General features: G+C 34.8%; 1 protein-coding gene across 2 annotated transcripts in view; it reads left to right on the forward strand.

Moving 5' to 3' along the window:
- The window catches only part of LOC126890497 (juvenile hormone esterase-like), a 128,336-nt gene that overhangs the window by 93,866 nt on the left and 10,660 nt on the right, over positions 1-23,810 (forward strand). For both annotated transcript variants that reach the window (XM_050659479.1, XM_050659478.1), the window contains 6 exons: positions 3,010-3,340; positions 8,522-8,718; positions 12,995-13,166; positions 20,390-20,550; positions 21,957-22,092; positions 23,514-23,631. In XM_050659479.1, coding sequence (XP_050515436.1) covers positions 3,010-3,340; positions 8,522-8,718; positions 12,995-13,166; positions 20,390-20,550; positions 21,957-22,092; positions 23,514-23,631 — 1,115 coding nt within the window. The remainder of the gene's footprint in view (positions 1-3,009; positions 3,341-8,521; positions 8,719-12,994; positions 13,167-20,389; positions 20,551-21,956; positions 22,093-23,513; positions 23,632-23,810) is intronic.

Genomic DNA, 23,810 nt, shown 5'->3' on the forward strand with positions numbered 1-23,810 from the left:
TCGTTCGTTTCCATAGTTCTTCATTTGTTATTATATTAGGCCAGTAAATTTTTAAGATCTTTCTTAAGGACCTATTTACAAAAGTCTGTAGCCTCTTTGTTGTGTATTCGTCGTGCTTCCAAGTTTCTGCTCCGTAGAGTAATATGCTTTTTACACATGTATTGAATATATTGATTTTTGTTGACTCTGTTATTTCACTTGTTTGCCAGATTTTATTTAACGCATTGAAGGCGAATTGTGCCTTCGTTATTCTTGCTTGTATGTTTTTCATGCATCCTCCTTTTCTTTCCATGATTGATCCCAAATAAGTGACTTTCTCTACTTCTTCAATTTCTTTGTCTTTTATTTTTATTTTGTTAATTTGCGGGTTATCATTTTTTAAGATTTTTGTCTTCTCTGTATTTATCCGGAGACTCATCATATCAGAGTACTGTGTTAGCTTATCGACTTTTGGTTGCATGTGAGTTCTGAGTTCTGTTAACAGGCAGACGTCGTCAGCAAATTCAAGATCTTCAAGCTGATTAAAGAAGTTCCATCTAATGCCTGTCCGATCATCCATTACTTTCCTCATAATCCAGTCTACCAAGATAAGCAGCAAAGTAGGAGATAAGATACAACCTTGTTTAACACCGCTTTCAATAGCTATTTCTTCTGTGATTGCCCCCTCGTGTTCTAGTCTAGCTTTATACCCATCATAAAACAGTTTGATCAGGTTAATAATTTTTGTTAGTAGACCATACTGTCTTAAAATTTTCCACATTTGTTCCCTACTGACTCGGTCGAAAGCCTTTACAAAGTCGATAAAACTTAAATTTATGTCTTTCTGCCATTCATTAGCTTGTTCTAGGATGATTCTTAAGGTGCATATATGATCTATAGTAGAGCGTTTAGCACGAAAGCCTGCTTGGTTACTTCTCAGTTTCTTGTCCAATTCTTCTTTCATTCTTTCATTTGCCATTCTTTAATAATTTAAGTGCGTTGGCAATTTCCTCTCTTGTAATTACCCCAGTGTTAACCTCTAATTCTTGTATTTCAATTTACTCATCCAATTCTTGGGTTCGGTCATGTTTGGCGTATATTTCTTCAATGTTTTCTCTCCATCTTTGGGTTATTTCTTTCTCAGATTTAATTAATTTTCCTTTTTTATCTTTTATTTCTCTTACACTTCTTGCTCGATTGCCCGTTAGGTTTCGTATAATCGTGCATTGTGTTCGTAGATCATTACCTTGTGCTGCTTTCTCTGCTGATTTTAGCATTTCGTTTATGTAATTCCTTTTATCGTTTCTGCATGCCTTTTTCACTTCTATGTTTTTTGCTTTGTATTTTCTTTCAAGGATCTCTTCTTCCTTTGTTCCTTCTTTTTGCAATATGTCTTTCTTGATTTTCTTTCTTTCTTCTATAAGCTGTAGCGTGTCTTTAGTTATCCATTTTTTATTTTCACTTTTTTTCAACCCGATTGTTTCGTCTGCTGTCTTCATCATGACCTCTTTGAAGTTTTTCCATATTTCTTCCACAGAGTCTCCATTACAGTGGTGTATATTTCGGTTTACTTTAAGTCTGTCGGTGAATATTTTCCTTGTTTCTTCTTGCTTTAGGGTTTCTACATTGAATCTTTTTCTTCTGGTAGTCTTGCGATTATTTTCTCTGGCTAGTTTCATCTTTAATTGGGCCCTGATAAGCATGTGGTCCGAATCCACATCTGCACCCCTTAAGGCCCTGACATCTTGTAGCCAGCTTCTCCATTTTGATTCAATTAGTATATGGTCGATTTGGTTCTTATATCTACCACCCGGTGATTTCCAAGTTTCTTTGTGGATCTGCTTATGTTTAAAAATACTGTCACCTATAATGAGCTCATTCTGTTCACAGAATTCAATTAATCGATTTCCGTTGTTATTTTTCCTTCCTAGACCTTCTTTTCCTATCACATGTTCATATCCTATATTATCATTGCCAATCTTGGCATTGAAATCTCCAATTATCATTTTTATATCTCTTTTATACTTTTTGTTTATATTATTGTACGTTGCTTGCAATTTTTCATAAAACTCTTCCTTTTCTACATCATTATTTTCATTTGTAGGAGCGTAAACATTGATCACTATTAGGTTACAGTACTTTGCTTTGAGTCTAGCCCAAATAATTCTCTCAGATGATGGTTCCCACTCCATTAAAGCATTTTTTCCTTCTTGAGATAAAAGTATTCCTACACCCTTTTCGTGTTTCGCATTTTCAGATGTATTCCCAGAATTAATCATTAATTTTTGGTCTCCTACTCGAGTTGATCCGCTGCCGTTCCAGTGTGTTTCGCCTAAACCAATAAATTTCAACTTGTAATTATCCATTTCTTGGCCTACTTGCTCTAATCTGCCGTTTTCATATAAGGTTCTTACATTCCATGCTCCAATGGCTATGGTTTCTCTTGTGTCAATTTCGGTCTTGTCAGTTGTGTTCGGTCTATTTCTTGTATTTTTATCCATTGCCTTTTTCTTTGCCATATCCGTCAGCGTTTGTGAAGTGTTTTGTGGGTTTTTTTCAGGTGCTAGTTTTTTTGGATTCCCTTCTGGACTTTCCTCTAGCTGGTTACTGTTTTTATTCCATTTCATTGTTTTCCCATTTATTATTAGCTTATTAAATTTTACTTTTACATTTTTACCCTTATTTGCTTCTTCATGGCCAACTTATGCATTATGGCACTGTTCTTTGCTCGGAATGCCTTCTGACGTGTCCAGCCCATTGGAGTCTTCTGGACTTTATTTCTTTTATTATGTTGGCGTAGGGGTAAATTTCTTCGAGCTCTTTGTTAGTTCTTATCCTATATTGTCCTGCTGCTTAATCAAGCACAGGCCCAAAGATCTTCCTTGGAATTTTTCTTTCCCAAACACCCTTCAGTAGCCTCTCTTCATTTGCCTTTGCCCACTATTAAAGTATTGTACCAAATAAATACTATATAGTAGATTATAAAAACGTTATACTATAAATACTAATTGTATATATATCTTTTAACAGCTAACTGGGAGAGCTCCCGTTCTTGTGTGGATCCACGGTGGTGGTTTTATTTATGGAAATGGATCACTAATCTCCAATTCCCCCGAACTCTTTCTGGAGGAGGGCCTAGTAGTAGTAGGTATTCAGTATCGATTAGGCATATTCGGATTTATAAGTACGGGGGATCTGACCTGTCCAGGAAATTGGGGACTAAAAGACCAAACTCTTGCTTTACAATGGGTCCAACGAAATATACCACATTTTGGAGGAGATCCCAAACGCGTAACAATCTGGGGACAAAGTGCAGGTGCAGGATCTGTTGCTCTACATTTAACTTCTGTAAGATCTAAAGGTAAATTTTTATAATATAATAATACTGATATATATCTAAAGCTATCTTTTTTTTCTGGTAGTTTGTTCGATGTTTGTTTCTGTAGCAGCGTATTAATCTGATTTTAAGATTTATCGTGATATCTCTATTAATAAGAATTTTATTTAGTTTATAAAGGCAACTCTGGCTTTTCAATGCGTATTCTAATTTTTCTCTATTTATATCCCATTTATCGTTAACGTTGGCGCCCATATTCGCGGTGTGCAAGTACTTGGAAGGGGAAACGAGAAACGACCGTGCGCGAGTCGCGTAGAAATATTGCAACGATCTTAAATAATTCATATTGTCAATTGAAATTGTCAAATTGACGTATATTTCATACCTTCTGTCAATGAAGCAGAAAAATTATATATTGCTCCACAATATTGATATGATATGCAATTATTATATAAAGGTAAATTTAATTAATTTTATTTTGCTTGCAGTACTGCATTTTAATAACTAATTTTATTTACTACATACAATTGTTGACGTTTTCATAACATAACCTGAATCTTATTTTTTCTTCTTATTATTTTTTTGGACTATGGCCTTGACAATTATCCAGTAACCAGGACTAATATAATTGGCCAATATAATTAAAAGTGCGAATTTTAGTATAGAGCGTAGAAATAGGGGTCGCTTTGCCGAACTTGCACGGTCCCAATAGGTAATATTGTGGACCATTCTAACATTATTCCACATGCTGTGGTGTTCATTGGTTGTAACTCCATTTTGTTGACAACCACTCATAGTTTTTGTCTTAGCAGTATTAAGTTTTAATCCATATTCATCACATGCTTCAGTCACCCTGTTTAAAAGTTGTTGCAAGTCTTCTTCATTGGAGGCAATCAGCACCGTATCGTTTGCGTATCTGAGATTGCTGACATTAATTCCGTTGATTTTAGTGCCTGCATGTTCCTGTATCCCGAAATAACCAAAGTACGTGCCTCCTAGCGGCGGGATACGGGCAACAATACATTGGCTTATAGGGCAGTCCTTACAGTAGGGATCCTGGCCTATACAGAAAAATGCAGGCGGGTGTGGGGTAATACTGCACTTTGGTTGCATTGGTGGTGTATTGGCTAAACGTGCAGGGCAGGGTATGGTGCTGATAGAAAAGGCATTCAGGCATCAAATATCCAAAAATCTTTTCAGGCCATAAAAATGAAAAGACCTTCTCCAAACGCAGTAAAAACTTATACTGAAATGATGGCATCTCCTGAGGTAAAATGTTCCGGAAGTAAAATGAGCCTCCGTTCGGATCTCCGGGTGAGGACTATCTCAGGGGAACACCATTGCAGGTTAGAAAAATCAGGATAGGGTCTTGGAATCTTGGTAGTCTTACAGGTAAGAGTCTGGAGTTAGTGGATGCGCTCAAACGAAGAAGAGTTCAAATTGCTTGTATTCAAGAAACTAGGTGGAAAGGACAAAGGGCGAAAGAACTAGGTGAAGGATACAAATTGTGGTATGTAGGGAGTAGTAACACTAGAAATGGAGTTGGTATAATTGCTGATAGTGAAATGAAAGGTAACGTAGTAGAAGTTGTAAGAACGAGTGATAGAATGATGTCAGTGAAATTTGTAATTGATAAAGAGGTATTGAATGTTGTTTGTGTGTATGCTCCCCAAACAGGTCTGGGTGAGAATGAAAGAAGAGCTTTCTATGATCAATTAGGAGACGTACTGAGTGATATTCCAGCAGAGGAGAAAGTTATAATAGGAGGTGATTTCAATGCACATGTGGGCCAAACCAAGACAGGATATGAAACAATACATGGGGGATTAGGCTTTGGAACTAGAAATGAAGCTGGGGATGACATGCTTGAATTAGCAACAGCATTGGATATGGCGATTGTTAACACATTCTTTAAAAAGAGAGGAACTCAACTTATTACCTACAAAAGTGGACAACATCAATCCCAAATAGACTACTTCATGATAAGGAAAGAAGACATACGTGAATGCAAGGACTGCAAGGTAATAGTGAGTGAGACAGTAAGCCAACAACATAAGCTGCTTGTTCTGGACATCGAAGTAAAAAGCGAAACTAAACAAAAATATCGGAGAGGACCACAAAAAATCAAATGGTGGCTGCTGAAAGATGAGAAAGAAGGTCTATTCAGGAGAAGAATAGTAGAAAAAATATGTTGGAACATGAAAGGAAGCCCTAATACAATTTGGAGAAAAATGGCCAGTAGTATTAGAGAGACTGCTATTGAAATACTTGGGAAAACGTCAGGAAAAAAGTTTGAGGATAAAGAGACTTGGTGGTGGTCAAACGAAGTACAAGGAAAAATAAAAGAGAAGAGAAAATTATATAAAAAGTGGCAAGAAACCAGATCCGACACAGATCTTCAAAACTATATGGTGGCGAAAAAGGAAGCGAAAGTAGCAGTAGCAAAAGCCAAAGCAGAAGCGTATTCAAACCTATATGATCAACTTGATACCAGGGAAGGCGAAACGAAGATATATAAAATAGCCAAACAGAGAGCAAGGAAAGCAAAAGATTTTAATCAGATTAGATGTATCCGAGATGAAAATAATAAAATACTAGTTCACGAAAGGGAAGTCAAAAAGAGATGGAGAAAGTACTTTGACAGCTTATTAAATGAAGAATTTGACAGACAGCCTGTAGAGTCAACGGAGACAGTAGCAGCAATGGTCACCAAAATAACCAACGAGGAAGTGGCTCAAGCGCTTCAAAAAATAAAGAAAGGAAAAGCGGTAGGACCAGATGATATTCCTGGGGAAGTATGGAGAGCATTGGGAGAGACAGGAACAAGGTGGCTAGCAGGTCTATTTAATAGAATTATGGAAGTCGGACAAATGCCAGACGAATGGAGAAGCAGTATACTGGTACCTGTTTACAAAAACAAGGGAGATATACAACAATGTACAAACTACAGGGCTATAAAACTGCTTAGCCACACCATGAAAATATGGGAAAGAGTAATTGACAGACGGATACGTGAAGAGACCGAAATATCCGAGAATCAATTTGGCTTTATGCAGGGTAGATCAACAACAGATGCAATTTTCATTATAAGGCAGTTGATGGAAAAATACAGGAGTAAAGAAACAAACGCTCATATGGTATTCATTGATCTTGAGAAAGCATATGATAGAGTTCCTCGAGAGATTCTGTGGTGGGCACTCAATAAGAAAGGAGTCCCTGGTGAATATGTAAAGATTGTGAGGGATATGTATGAGGGAGTAACGACTAGTGTTAGGACAGGTGTGGGAGAGACTGATAAATTTCATGTGAAAGTAGGATTGCACCAAGGCTCTGTGCTTAGTCCGTATTTATTCTCATTAGTTTTGGACCAGATAACAGCGAAACTACAGGGTAACATTCCATGGTGCTTAATGTATGCTGATGATGTCGTGTTAGTAGGAAATAGTGAAAGAGACTTAGAACAAAAACTGGAACAGTGGAGACAAGCTCTGGAGGAAAAAGGTTTAAAACTTAGTAGGACAAAAACAGAGTATTTGGAATGTTCATTTAAAGATGGAGCTACTACAAATAAAATGGTATCTTTGGATGGTGAAATGATTGTGAAAAGCAATAGTTTTAAGTACCTAGGATCGGTATTACAGAGTAATGGAGAAATAGATGGAGATGCATGCAGTAGAATTAGGGCTGGATGGATGAAGTGGAAAGAAGCGAGTGGTGTGTTGTGTGACAGAAAAATTCCAATGAAGCTGAAGGGAAAATTCTATAAAACAGCCATAAGACCGGCTATGATGTACGGAACTGAATGTTGGGCAGTGAAAAAGAAAGAGGAACAACGAATGCATGTGGCGGAAATGAGAATGCTTAGATGGATGAGTGGAGTGACAAAGAAGGATAAAATTAGAAATGAGTATATTAGGGGAAGTCTAGGTGTGGCACCAATTGATGCCAAAATGAGAGAGCATAGGTTAAGATGGTTCGGTCATGTCCAACGTCGAGACGTTAATCACCCAATACGAAGAATAGCTGAAGTGCAGATTCCTGGAAGGAGTAGGAGAGGAAGACCAAAGAAGACCTGGGGGGAGGCGATAAGGCAGGACATGTTGGTAAAGGGGATTAACATTGATATGACCCAAGACAGAATTGTGTGGAGAAATGCAATTAGGGAAGCCGACCCCGCATAGGGATAAGGCAAAGAGAATGATGATGATGATGTTCATCAAAGGCTTCTTTGAAAAGCAATTCGAAGTAGATATTAAAAAGTAGAGGCGATAAAATACATTCTTGCCTCACAGCACGTCGTATTTCCACTGCATAAACCCTTAGGTGGTTAAAAAAATATTAAAAAATAAGTTTTTTTCATTGATTTTTTATTTTCATTGTTTTTTTCATTTTCATTGTTTTCCAAATTCGGTGTCTAATTATAAAACCGTAACTCTTATGGTAGAGGTGCCCAAGCGGGAATTTTTGCAGTTACTCGAGCGCGTCAGATTATCACATGGGGAGAAACCTTGTACCTTGTAAATGTACCTCTACCATATATTGGCTCTTAATACAGGGGAGCTGGTTAAGGGGATCCCAAAAAAAATCTCTACTTAGAATAACTCGAAATCGTTAGATTAAGATAAGGTAAGTTGAGTGCACCTACATGCAAAACAGTGTATATTTCAAAAATCTGACGATTTGACCAGGGCGTAAGGAAATGGGTCACAAAGTTTCACAAAGAAAAGCGAGTATTTCGCGAAATGAACGTCAGATCGAAAAACTAAAAACTACGTCTTCAATATTTTTCAAAAATCTATCGAATGATACCTAACACGACCCCCACGGAGAGGGGTGAGGGGTAAATTTAAAATTTTAAATAGTTGCCGTCATTTCTTATTGCAGATTTGGATCCCTTGCGTAAAAATAAGTAACCTTTATTTAAGACATTTTTTCGAATTATGGATAGATGATGCTGTACTCGGAAAAAACGATTGTTGGAAATGGAAAATTAAAATAAAAAATGGAAAGTCCCCACATTATGAAAAACTTAACTTAACTTATTTTGGTTTTAGGACCTACTCTTCACAACCCAATAAGTTCCCATAACGCTCGAGTAACTGCAAATTTATCATACCTTCCTCCCTTACTATTACGAAAAATTTATAAAAAGATGTATGTGCAAAATGAAAAACAAACAGTATCAAATTCTTTTTAATTTTTTAGGATTATTCTGTAGAGCTATTATGAACAGTGGTACCTCTATAAGTTTATGGTCCAGATCGAGAAAATCTGTAGAATTAGCTCATAAAATCGGAGATATACTAGGAGTAGGGTCAGCAAATTCGAGCGCGTTAATAAAAAATTTGAAAAAAGTTGATTCTATTACTCTACACAATGTTTCATATAATTTAAATACAGAGGTAAGCATGCTACATTTTTTTCCTTAAATCCATAAAAATTATAATTATTATTCTAGTTTCAAAATTAACCGATTTAATAAAACAATCAAATATTAGGAAAATCAAAAGGCACAAATTGATTAAAATATAAATGAAACAATACTGCCTCACAGTACTCTTTATCAGTGGCGGCTCGTATAACTTTAGGAAGGTAGTGCCAGAATCCGGGCAGATGCCTAAATTTTTTGTGGCGGTTTTACGATATGGTCAAAAAGGATATAAAATATAAATAGAGTATCACGATAAGCTGAATTTAATTGGGTTTTTATATTTAACTTACCAAGCATTGAAAAGCTAAAAACGTTATTCATGTGCACTTTAGATTTTTCATGGGATTTCAATTTCTCCCATATATGTACAAGATCATCGGTGCCTTTGTTTGACCAAGTCTCGTCACCTCCAAACAAAACGCATACAAAACAGAAGAGTTTATTAGTTTGTTCGCAACCACACAACCAGCTATTTTTATCATAAATAATTTTATTAAACTTACGACAGCGAAGTTTTTGTCCATTTCCACTTTGTTTTTCAATTTTTAAATCGGGTAAAGGCCGACCGAGTTCTTTAATTTGTAGTTTTTTTTTCTAACGAAAAACCACCAAAAGAGTTTTTTAATATACTAATTTGATTCATTGTCAATAAATAAATTAAACGTAGAAAATAATCAAAATATTATTTTTATACCTACGACACCCACGATCACAACGCACTAACTAATAATTACAAATTAAAAAATATAGTAGAGTATAAACACAAATATACAATACAGTAGTAGACAATAAACACAATAGCGTCAAGCGAACGCGTAAAGAAACTAGAAATATGTAGATCTAAAACATTGTATCTTAAGATCCACTAACTTCCTTTTCGAGATTTCGAGTCTGGCACGGAGACTCCAATTTAAACGTATGTTAAAAGTGCAATCTCTCCGCTCTCTCTCTGTCACTTACACAGGATGCTCATACAATCTTTCTCTTTTCTCACGAGCCACTATGCCGTTCGGCACTGGGATTTTTATGATTTTCATCCTTTATCCGGTCAGCTGTGGGTGGCCAGAGTCGGTAGATTTGCATTGCGCTACACAGTTGCCAGATTTGATATAATTTATAAAAATAAAGAGAAATATTCACAAAAAAAATAAACAGGCATTAAAATGTTTTTAAGATAAAAGATATGTTTCTGCATAGTTAGCAAGGTAGTGCCATGGCTCTATGGCACTACCTCACGGGCCGCCACTGCTCTTTATGTTGAATTCGATTAAAAATAATCATCTTTTGGGCTTAGAGTACGTTCTTTAAAAGTAAAATATTGCAAAACCTCTAAATTTTAAAGAACCGCTTGGATTGACATGAAATTTGGCATACACATAGCTAACAAGTCAAAGAAAAAAAGTGGTATTGTGCAGATATGTGCTTTTGCTCTAGGGGTGACTTTCATCCTCTTTGAAGGGTGAAAACAATATGTTCGAAATAAGTCCGGAAATGGATAAAATAACTAATTCTAAGCAACTTTTGTTCCATAAAGTTTTTTCACTAGTAATACCACTAGAGGTCAAATTATTTCCGGAAATTTTTTTGAGATCATGAATATTTTGAAGATTTCCCGGGTCGCAGACGAGGGAAATTTTCTAAAAATATTCATGATCAAAAAAAAATTTCCGGATATTAATTTGACTTCGCGTGGTATTCGGTAAGAAAATTCCACACCAAATTTGCATTTGAAAATCCAAAGCTGCATGAACAGATTAATAGCGCGCCATAGCTTTGTCAGCAATTATTTAGGCTTTCAAATTCGTAATTTCTACTCATTGTAGTTGCATGGGAATACCATTTCAAGATAGAAAATAGTATATTCTTCAATTTTACATAAGTTTTGAGTAACTACAAGTGATAGAAAATTATTTTTTGGCGTTTTATTTTAAATTATGTAAACAAATAAAAACCAGTCTGTCAAAAATGTTCTGTTATTGTAAACGTCAAAAAATTTCCACTATAATTCGCTGTTGGGTACCCCACGAGCAAAAAATTTCCGATAAAATACCTTCGTTGCCATGGTGATCTGTCAAAATAACGTATTTTGATTGGTTCAAAATTACAGGTGTGGAATTTTCACCAAAATAATATTTTCGAGTTATTTGCGAGTGAATATGTTAATTTTTCTACAAAATAACCACGTTTTCAGACGGTTTTTCGCAAATGACTCAAAAAGTAAGTATTTTGTCGAGAAAAAAATTCTTATCAAAAATATAGCAGGAAAAAAGTGAAAAAGATGGCGTATATAAATATTAGGTCACTATACCTAGTAGAAGCAGAGTTATAGCTAATCAAAATGGGTTCATATTCGTCAAATTCCAAATCGAATATTTTAACGTGCCATAATCAAAAAACGAAGCATTTTTTTGGGGAAAACTCATTTTAATTTTTTAAAGTGTTTAAAAAAATGCTTATTTTTGTTTTAAAAAAAAAATGTTTAGCATCAAAAGTAAACAAGTTACGCACAAAATAAAGTTGGTCCCTATTTTTTGGTAAGAAATTGGGAAAATCACCCCCAAATTAGCATTTTAAAAGAACTTAATTGTTACCACTTCACAAGTTTTTTACTCTCGTACGTATTGATCATATCATATGATATGTAAGTTTCATCGGTTCAAAGTCCTTATTTTTCAAATAGCTGTAGTTAAAAGGGCTTGAACGAGTCGCTTATCACGAGTGTATGCAAATTTAGAAACACCCAATCTTAACCAATTTTTGTCTTACAGAAAAACAAAAAAATACAAAATATTCAGAAAAGTAAAGCTGACTTTTTTATTGTTTAAGATTTTTGGTATCTCTAACAATTTTTAAGTTATTTTGAAAAAAAAATCATTTTTTCAACATTAAATTTTTTAAAAATTTTATTTTAAAACCAAATTTTTTAAAAAATATCGATAAAACTTACAGATCATATAAACACAACATAACTAAAGTAACTTGTGAAGCGGTAACGATTAATTTCATTTAAGTTGCTAATTGGGGGGTGATCTTCCTGATTTTTTTTGACAAAACAAACGGGACCAACTTTATTTTGAGCGTAACTTGTTTACATTTAATGCTAGAAATTTTTTTTATAAAAACAGAAATAAAGCTTTCTTAAAACACTTTAAAAAATTGTAATGTGTTTTCCCCAAGAATGCTTCATTATTTGGATATTTCACATTGAATTATTCTATTTCGAATATGAACCTATATTTCATTAGCTATAACTCTGCTTTTGCTAGGTATAGAGACCTAATATATACACCGTTTTTTCACTTTTTAATATGTTATAGTTTTGCTAAGAATATTTTTTTCGACAAAATGCTTACGTTTTGAGTTATTTGCGAAAAACCGTCTAAAAGCGTGGTTATTTTGTTGAAAAATGAACATATTCACTTGCAAATAACTCGAAAAGTATCGATTTGGTGAAAAAACTCTATAAAACAAAAGTTGCTTAAAATTAGTCAGTTTATCCATTTCGGGACTTACCTTGGACGTATATTTTTTCACCCCCCAGATTGCGTAAAACTCACCCCCAGGGCAAAAGCACATATCAGCACCATATCACTTTTTTTCTTTGTTATGTTAGCTATGTGTGTGCCAAATTTCATGTCAATTCAAGCTCTTCTTTAAAATTTACAGCAAAAACCGTGAAAGAATGTACTATATGTATCATATTTTTATAGCGACCCATATGCGGGCTCATCAAGGAGGCTATAAAAATTTTGAAATTTTCTATTTTTTAATTATTTTAAATGGAAGTAAATAACTTTAATAATGATCTACGAAAATTTCAGATTGATCAGAGCAAAATTACCGAAAATATAGCGTGATGAACTTTCGACTAGCTTTGCAGTAGCTTCACGCCAACGCTCTTAAGCATAATGAGAAGCGTTCAAGCGTTGTTCCTCTTCTCTTTTGTAAATAAATCCGCGATTCAAAAACATATTCCGGTGTGCATCACTTTCGCTTTGATAGACAAAAAGGCATTGAAAAGAAAAATTGTCAAATCTTTTAGTAAGTTTAAGTGTATTGCAATTAGCATATAAGATCTGTTGTGGTGGCTTTAGAAGATGACCACGGTCAGCGTGAAACTGCGGGAAATGCAGAACTACAGAATTGTTGCTCCTTAGTTTTTGGTTAATTTTGATTTTATAATATCAATTTTTTAGCATAAAAATATAAATAAATACCACAAAGATAAAAATATTTTACACTTATAGATATTTGGCAAATACGCACTAGCTGGAATTTTGTTAGCACCAGTAATCGAAGTTCCTCATCCAACAGCTTTTTTGACTGTAAAATGTGATCAATCACTACGATCTGGAGAATTCACTAGGGTTCCCGTATTAACAGGATATACATCAAATGAACTCCCAATTATTGCCCCAGGTAAACGTTAAGTAACTACTAACTGTTTTAGGTAAATTTGAACAATCTAATATTAAAGTGCGTACTGCCTAGCGAGCATTTTTTTCCGAACGAACCAAATGAACCGAACGAGTCGAGCATGCACAAACAAGTAAATGCTCATGTTACTCGTTCGTGTGTTCAGTCTCTTCGCCGTGTTCCCATGTTCTGCTCATTTTATTTCAGTGTTCATCCTACTATAGTAGGGAAAGAACCTGGTTATAACGCCCGTACCCAATGAGCATTAACCTTTAAACGCCCAAGGGTGGGTAAAAAATGTCCACCTCGAAAATAGCTAATATATTTATTGAGAGTTGTTGAAAATGGATTAAACTTAAGAATCTTATACTTAATAAACACCATGTTCCAAAATATTAATATAAACAATGTACAAACATTACAACAAAATTACAATGTACATCAAAATTAACATACCAGTAAAAGCCAGTAATTCAGATTTGTCGATTTTCTCCATATTCTTCCTTTCAGCCTACTTATTGGCTGATAATTATGTAGATTATGTAATTATACGTCGATAATTATATGGATTATCTTCCTACCAACGAGAAATTATATAGAAACCTTTAGTAACAAGTTTTACCAAGGGTGTACTTTTTGTGTCTATTCATATTTAACTCAAGATGCTACTTTTATTTTCAAAAATATCGGTAGAACCAAATTAACATTCAATAAAGGGCTGTCTTTTTAACAATTAATAATTTTTAAAAAAATTTTAAACAAGTAATAAATATGTTACAAGGGAATACGCATTAGGTGGACATTTTTTACCCACCCTTGGGCGTTTAAGGGTTAACGAACAAATGCTCACTTTTGATCTTTTACACCGACACTTCTCCGAAAATGATCGGCTCGTTCGGTTCGGCAGAATTTTGCTCGCGAACACGTACTGACTAGAGCAATTTGTTACAGCGGGCTGTGCTTGTACGGTTCGTTCGGAGAAAAATGCTCGAGTAGGAACCTTTACACTAGTGATACATAAAATTCTATAACTGCCCGATATGCGCGGGCAGTAGGTACGAGAAAGAGAAGAAGAAAGAGAATCCTACTACTACATATCTGTCTATAAGGTTCTCCTCCGTTCTCCTCCGTTTTCCGAGTTAAAACCACCACGTCTTTCGAACATTTCATAGGCCCTCTTTTATGTTTCTTTCTCCTAGCTCTTTGAACATTCCTTCCCTTGTTCTCGGTCTACCTCGTTCTCTCTTAGCTTCTGGTTGTCACTTTACTATTTCCTTTAGTATTCGTTGTTCATCAATTATTTTTATCTGGCAGAACCAGATAAGTTTTTTGGTTGATAAGTGTTATTGTTCGTTTGGTTTTCATTATTTCTCTAATGCGTTAGTTATTATTAATTTGTCTTCTAGATCTTTCCTTTGTCTCAGAGCTGCCAATGTCCTTTCCTTTTTGGTAATGTCTCATAGCTGTATAGAGTGATATTTTCACTGCAGTCTCATATATCCTCTATCTCATTATCCAGCCTCAAAAGTCCACTGCTGAACATAGGCCTCCTCCCCTCGTTTCCAACCCCATTTATCCTGCGCCGCTCTCATCCAGTTTTTATTTACCTTTCTTAAGTCGTCAATCCACCTTGTAGGCGTTCGACCGACGCTTCTCTTGTCTTCTCTTGGCCTCCATTCCAATAACCTCTTCGTCCATCGCCCATCTGTCATTCTGGCTATGTGTCCTGCCCATCTCCACTTCAACCTGGCTATCCTCTCGATGACGTCAGTCACCTTTGTTCTTCTCCTGATTTCTTCGTTTCTGATTTTGTCTCGCAGAGATATTCCTAACATTGACCGCTCCATTCTTCTCTGCGTGACTTTTAGTTTGGTGGCCGAGGCTTTTGTTAAGGTTAGTGTTTCTGATCCGTACGTCAAGACTGGCAGGACGCACTGATCAAATACCTTTCTCTTTAGGCATGTGGGCAACTCACTTTTAAAAGTTTCTCTCAGTTTTCCAAATGCTGCCCACCCAAGCCCTATTCTTCTCTTCAGTTCATGAGTCTGGCTATCCCTGCCAATCGTAATTTCATGTCCCAGGTATTTATATCTATCTACGAGTTTTATTTCCTTCCCAACAATACTGATATTCTGGTTGGGTACCAAATTTGTCATTATTTTTGTTTTCGAGATGTTTATATTTAAACCTACATTTTCTGTAACCACAACGAGTTCTTGTACCATCTCTCTTGCCATACCTAGATCCTCAGCTACTATGACTATATCATCGGCGAAGCGTAAGTTGTTTAGGTATTCTCCATCTATTTTTGTTCCCTTTGTCATCCAATCCAAACTCTTAAAAGCATGTTCTAAGACCGTATTAAAAAGTTTAGGTGACATTTGGTCTCCTTGTCTAACCCCCCGTTCTATTTTTATGCGATTACTATTAGTATGTAATTTGACAGTGGTTGTTGCCTGTAAGTATATTTTGTGTAATAATTTTGTATACCTATAATCTAGCCTGCATTCTTTAAGCGCCTGTAATATTTTGCTAAGCTCAACTGTGTCAAAGGCTTTATGAAAATCGATACAAACTAGAACTAGAGGTTTATTGTATTCCACTATTTTTTCTATTAGGGTTTTTATACTTTGTAGATGGTCATTTGTTCTGTAACTTTTTCGGAATCCTGCCTGTTCTCTTGGTTGATAAGTCTCTAACTTTCTTTCCATTCTCTTAACTATTATTCGCGTAAATAACATATAAATGGCTGAGGAGGCTAATCGGTCTGTAATTCTCTAAATTGGCTTTGTCTCATGCTTTGAGACAAAGTCAATGCATTTTGTTGGAATATTGGCGTTGTGAAGGCAGGCATTGAAAAGTAGCTTAATTTTTTCAAGTAGTATATTTCCTCCAATTTTTAGTGCTTCTGATACTATTCCATCTTCGCCTGGGGTTCGATTAGTTTTCATTTTCTTCAGAGCCTCTTTGATTTCTGATTTTGTTATATCGGGCATTAAATCTGATCCTTGATTTAATACCCCAGTTTTTACTGTAATTGGAGGTTGCGTATTGTCATCTTTTTTTCTTGATTTGTATAACTCTGTGTAGAGCTCTTCGACTATTGTTAATATTTCATCTCTGTTTGTAGTTTCTTTTTTAGTTCTGTTTCTTCGTTTGTTGATTTCTATTTTTCCTTTTTGTACGCTTTTCTTCAAAACTTTCATGTTCTTATTTTGCTCTATTGCTTGTTTTGTTTTTTCTACATTGTAGTTTATTATGTTTTTTCTTATTGCCTTTGTGATCGTCTTATTTATTTGATTTAGCGCTTCTTTGCTGGAACTGTTATCTCCTTTCATCTGTCGTCTTAGTTCTGTAGAACTATAGATATCCTCTTTCTATACTCATATATCTCAAAGATGATGGACTATAATAATTATATTTCACTTATTTTGAAAAGAGACTGATCTGTTTTATACATACAGAGAGGGGCAAAATTATGGAGTAAATTCATTTTCTCTAAAATGGACGATTTTTTAGAAAAATTCCGAGATACGTCGATTTTTATATTATATAAATTACAATTTTTTGGCATATATTTCATACTAGTGACGTCATCCATCTGAGCTTGATGACGTAATGGATGATTTATTAAATAGGAATAAGGGACGTGTGGTAGCTAATTTAAAAGGTTGTTCAATTCTCTATATAATAATATATATACACTAATAACATTATTTGTACAGGGTGACCAAAAAATTATTTTTGAATTAAATTAATTGACGCAAAAAGAAGAATGTATGTAATTTATTTAACTCAAAATACATTGTACTGCTGTCAGCAAAAAGAAAAAAAAGGGCCTCCCACCAGTCTTTTGGCAGTTTGAATATTTAATGTAAGCGAAAAGCAATGTTTATTTGCCAAATCAACATTTTTTTAATATTTTCTGACAGCAATAGAATGTATTTTGAGTTAAATAATTTACATAAGTACATTTTCCTTTTTGCGTCAAATAATTTAATTGAAAAATAATTTTTTGGCCACCCTGTATAAACAACGACGTTAATGTTTATATTACTGAATATATAATTGGACACCCTTTCAAATGAGGTACCACACGATCCCTACTACCATTTAAAAAAATCGTCGATTACGTCATCACGCCCGAACAACTGGTTTTTTCTTTCTGAAATTATACTCCTTTAGGCGCGTTTGAGAGTGAATTTTTATTATTCTACGAGCATGCGCACACAGACAGTATGGTGTTAGTCGCTAAATCTTTTAAGTTATGTAGCGCAAATAAGTTATGCTTGAAAATAATATATTAGTCTTCTTCTTCTTCTTCTTGTAATAGGACTATGTCCTGTTTCTTCTGTTACAGTCTTTGCTGCGATCCGGAGCTCCCACTTTCGTACCATCGTTTTTTGGGTCTTCCTATGGGTCGCTTGGTGTTGGGCTTCTGTGTTTTCGCCCAATACGCCATACGTTCAGGGTCCATCCGATCTACGTGGTCCCTCCACATGCGTCGTCGCGCTCTTGTCCATCTCACTACGTCCTGAACGCCTAGCTCTCTCAATGTGTCTTCGTTTCGTACTCTATCTCTGAGTGTGATACCTCTTATGGATCTTAGGGTTTTCATCTCTTTTAATCTCATTATCTGTTTGGTCTTTGTTGTCTCGGCCCTTGTCTCAGCTGCGTATGTCAGTACGGGTCTAACACATGTCTTATAAATGCGGACTTTGCTTTCGGTGCCCATATATTTATTCCGCCAGATTATATCCCTCAGGAAACCAGATATTCTCGCTGCTTTCATTGCCTGCTGTTTTGATTCTTGCCACAGATGCCTGTCGCTAGATATTTCCACACCTAAGTATCTGCAATCCATTACCTGTTCGATTATATGGTCGTCCACTACTAACTTACATCTAATTGGATTCCTGGATATTACCATCGATTGGGTTTTCTCTTTGGATAGTGTCAGGTTATACTTTTCGGCGGTTATTTTGAATTTTTGTAGTATGCGTTGTAAGTCATCTTCGTTTTCGGCTATTAAGATTGCATCATCTGCGTAGCAAAGTATTCTCATGGTTCGGTTACCCATTTTGTATCCCTGATTCATTATGTTAACACTACCTATAACTTCATCCATTATTAAATTAAATAGGCATGAACTGAGGCTGTCCCCTTGTCTAATGCCTGCATTGATTTTGATTTCTTCCGTGAGCCCGTGTGTGGTTTTAATTCGTGTTTTGTTGGATCTATTGAGCTCTTTGATTATGTTTCTATACCTCTGACCTATGTTTTTCTTTTCAAGGATACTGAGCACGTCCTTTAATCGTATTCTGTCGAATGCTTGTTTCAGATCTACGAAGCATGTGAACATGGGCTTGTCGAATTCTATTGATTTCTCAACTAATTGTCGCATTATGAAAATAGCGTCTATTGTAGATCTGTTTGGGCGAAAACCCTGTTGTTCTTCCGATACACCGGCTTTCTTATATATTTTTTGGGATAGAATTTTTGTCAATCGTTTTTAGTCGAATATATTAGTATTTTTAGTAAATATATTTATTATAATTTTTGTGTCTTTGGATTTTTCTTCCTTGGGAGTAAGATAATAAGTATTATCGATTATTTCATTCATAGGAGATTCTGACCAATAAAAAGCTACAGAAATAAAAATTAAAGTCATAATTTTTGATAATATCCCGTCGTCAAGTATATTACGTCAGATGCCCTTCGTTGCTACGAAAAAATACATTCAGTGACATTAATGACAATTAATGTTTCAAAAATTATAAAAGTGATGACTTTCAACCGTCTAATATTTATAACAACTGTGTGTTTAATTGTACTAATTTGTACTTACATAAATAAATTACAATAAAATTTTGGTTTTGAACAGTTTTATTCATGAAATAATCGCAGCAAATTGCACTCGATCTCTAAAATTATTATCGAATTTTTGCCCTCGTGACACTTTGACATAATTTCCCTCCCCTTCGGGTCGTAAAATTAAAACTGTCAAAGTGTCACTCGGGAAAATTCGATAATTTTAGAGCTCTTGCGCAATTACTACTGAAAATGCTTATTCACTTGATCTATCTATCACCGTGATTATAATTATGTCCGACAAATGATCGTATGTAAACCGAACGGTGGTAGCTCATCGGTAGAACATTCGTCCACAGATCGAGAGGTCCCGCGTTCAAATCCGGACAATTCATATTTTTTTATAATTTTTGGTATTCTTTTAGTTTCCGTAATAACTTGATGAACAATTTTGAAACATTGCTTTCCACTTGTAAGTGCCTAGAGGAGGATCGTAGTAATGCGTGGAATTTTTTAAAAAAATTTTTTTGTGTGGAATTTATGTCTTTGGTGAGAACCAATTAGCTTTAAAACTGTTAGAAATAGATATTTTTAACATATCAAGTAAATAAAAATATTATAAAATAGAAATTTGTTTTAAATTTGTATTGTGAGATTTTTTCTCTACGCGCGACTACTTACGTGACAGAAGTGAGCGCGACTGCTCTCGGGTTAAATACAATACAAAAAACTATTTAAAGTAAATATATTGATTTCGTTGAAATCATAAAATAACAGTATAACTTCTTACGTGCGTAATTAATTGACTCTTTTCGCCATGTTAAAAGGTGTACCAGCCGTTTGCTGCAATGCTCGAAGATAACTAACGACGCAGTGTCCTAAATTTTTGTAGGTTGCTGACAAGCCATACATAAGTATACAAACGCGACGCTATAGCTTGACCCTATAGGGCTTTTCATTCACAGTCATTTGTTTCGAGCTTCTGTCATTTGTCGTATAATCCGTGTATATTAATATTATACACAGATTATACAATATATGACAGAAGCTCGAAACAAATGACAATCGATGAAAGCCTGGAAGTACTGGAAACTACCGCATGTGAACCGCGTAGAGCAGTTTCATAATATTGCGTTCGGCGTACGATAAGAGACCGCAGCATGACCCCAAATAATATTCTCATTCTATTGTATTAAGAATACAGACACGACTTACGGCGTGACGATGTTGTACGCCGCGTACGGAGTCTATTGGAGACCACCGACTAAACAAGATTATAATATACATATTATTATTCTGTAGCTTCTATGGTCCTTTGACTAGTATGTTATACTTATATCCCTTTATTTACTTTTTTACATGATTATTTAGTTTTTTTAATTTACGTTAATATTTTTCTAAATGTTCTGTTGCAGCAACACTTTCGGCTTCGGTAGCAACATTTAATCAAGATCCAACAAACTTTGTACCAGCAGGTATTATTTCCAACAAAAATTTAACAGAGGCAGGACTTAAAATTAGAAAGGAATTTCTGGGTGATGTACCAACTGTCACACTGGATAATTCTTTAATACATGTAGGTATAAATTGTTTCCTTTAAAAAATTAATTTTTAGTTAGTTCGTTAACAGAAGGTTCAAGATCAATATAGTCAGAGAGATAGAAGCGGATTTTGCTCGTGATAAGTAATATGGACAAACTATATGGGGATGTCCACCACCCTTTGTCCCCCAAGCAGCGTTCCTCCCCTGGAGATTTTGCTTAGTTACGTCATGATCTACTTATTCCCAAATTTGTGTGGACCATCTCGATCCCGAAAGTCACAAAAAACCCTTATAAATGTTATATTCACCCCTGCCCACTACCCCTTTGTCCCCCACGCAGCGTTCGGCCCCTGGAGATTTTGCTTAATTACGTCATGTTCTACTTATTACCAAATTTTGATGGACTATCTCGATCATGAGCGTCACAAAAAAAAATAATAAAAACCGCGACTTTGACCCCTTATAACTACCCTCGTCCCCCACTCTGGTTTCCGCCCGTAGGGGAAAATCATGTACACAACTAATTCAACATATCCCCGTATAGTTTGCCCATATTACTTATCACGAGCAAAATCCATTATCAGCTATTAGACTAATACCTTGGTATAAATAGAATAAATCGCTACCTTGGAAGTATACCCTCATATTATATCATGTGACAATATTTGAGAAATGCCCATTTAAAAAATCGATAAATTTTATAAATATTATAATAATTCTTTACGCATAACTAGTAATCAAATCAAGCTAATATTTTGATTTTAGTGTGTAGTAGCCTTTAAAAAAAATATCAGACTTGTGGAACACAGAAGAAATTTCAGGAGACTGGAAAAAGCAATTATATGCCCAATCCATAAGAAGCGAGACAAACTTAGCTATAAAAACGATAGGGGTATATCCTTTACTCTGTGTGAGTTATAAGAGGTTTACGTGGATCATAAGTCAGAGATTAAGTCACTTCAGTTCAGAGAACAAAAATCACAGGATCAAACGGATCCAAACCAGGTCGGTCTATTGACCAGCTATTCAACGTAAAACAAATATTAACTAAAGATTGGGAGCACGATATGGATATCAAAATCTTTGCATATTTTCGACAAACCTATGATAACATAAACAAAGATAAAATATACTTAATTATGCAAGAATTTCGTAAAATTAGTCGTCACAATAACTTTTAATTCTTGAGGTATTCTCTACTAACCAGTCACAAATTTTCATGAAAATCAATAGTGGAAAATCTTATTCAGAGATAATAGTTCATATCCACCTTCAGTGACTGCACTAAAAGCATAATATTAAAAAATGTATTCACACATTGTGTAAAAATACAGATACATATTATAAGAAATACAGAAAATACGTTAAAAACATGACAAGATGATGAATAATATTTTATCTATAATTTATTAAAAATCACCAAACTGTTTTATTTTTAGTTGTTTAATGTTGATCAAATGATTCGACCTCCCCATAGATTCGTCGCTGATGTTAAAAAATATGTCCCCAATACATACTTGTATCAATTTAGCTACCAAGGAGATATTGAAAAGACACTTGGATATAATTTTAGCGGTAAGTAGGTATATTTTTATTTGTCGGAATATTTTAAAAGTAAATTCTAAAGATATATTAGGTATTCTAAAGTTACATAAATATGCTTGTTTTCTTTTATATATTATAATACAAAACAAAATATTTCGTTCTGAAACTGTTGACTTGTATTAAATATTATATTTATATAGAATGTGATTCCATTTAGTCTCATGGACCAAAGGCATTGGATAAATTCGTGACCAAAAACAACAATAAAGAAGAATAAATCAATTCACCATGGAAAAAGAGGAAAACAATTTATTTCCTTTCCTTGATGTGCTGATCACCAAATAAGTTACAGTATATGCAGTCAAAGTGTATAGAAAGCCAATCCATACCAACAGGTGTTTAAATTTCCACTCAAACCACAATGTAACCATCAAAAAAGGAATCATCAAATCATCATACGATAGAACCCAAAATACCTGTTCCAACGAAAAGGCATTTAAAAAAAAAGGAACTGCTAACTAAGTCTTCACAAAAAATGACTTTCCAGTGTCATTTATAAACAAGGAATTCCAAAAGATAGAAGAAAGGAAACAACAAAACAACACAAGCAATCCAGCTATACCCAAAAAAGGACTCAGGATGATATCAATACCATATTATGTAAACAGAGTATCAAAAAATTCAAAAAGAAATAGAATAAGTACAACATACCAACATTTAACAACCAACATCCTAGATCCATCCTGTCCAAAACCAAACTGAACAACACACAGGAGATGTCAAAAAACTGCATCTACAAAATACCCTGTGAATGCAACAATCTTGATTGCTGGCAGATAATCGAATGGGCATTGACTGTGTCTGTGACTGTACCGTACCCGCGCATGGGAATTACTTCATTGGAAAACCACAGCGATGAACTTGGCTGTACCGTATCTGACTGTTTCTTGACTGTTGGTCTAAATAAATCTTATAATATAAACCTTATAAATATATTATATTTATTTCTCCTGATGAGCTGTTAAAACATTTGTATTAAAGATGATCTCAAACACAAATATTGTTAAAAAATATGAAAGTTTAAAATGTACTTGTACCTTTCTCGATATAAACTCTTATCTAAAAGCGCGTTGACACGATAAAAGTGTACTTGGATTCCAAATTGGACCAAGTGCACTTGTACAAGTGTACATTTTCAACCAACCGTTGACACTACTTGGATCCAAGAAAGTTAGCCAGCGTCCTAGTCAACTTAAATAAAACCTGTTGATACAAGTGTACTTGGACGAATAGATGACACGATCAAAATAGCTTCCAAGTGTTAAGCACGCAGCGCCAGATAGACTTGGATATTTCTTGGACTAAGTTCACTTGGATCGTGTCAACCCACCTTAAAGGTATACCAGTTTGAATATAATATTAAGTAAAATATATTATAACAATATTTGTAGGTGCTGTTCATTCTGAAGATCTCTACTATTTATTTAAAGCTAACTTACCGTTTTCTAAGAAAGATTTGGCAGTGAGAAGCAAGATGGTTAAAATGTGGTCCAATTTCTGTAAATACGGGTAAGTTGTATTTTATTGTAATTGTTCATACTTTTAAATCCCTGATTAGCCCAGTAAATGACCTTTTTGGAGTGTAACTTTCCTAGTCCCGACGGATTTGCTTGATTATTTCATTCATATGAGATTCTGACCAATAGAAAGCTACAGACATGCAAATTAAGGTGAAAATTCCACACCTG

Source organism: Diabrotica virgifera, chromosome 8, assembly GCF_917563875.1.
Source record: "Diabrotica virgifera virgifera chromosome 8, PGI_DIABVI_V3a".
NCBI lineage: Eukaryota > Metazoa > Arthropoda > Insecta > Coleoptera > Chrysomelidae > Diabrotica > Diabrotica virgifera.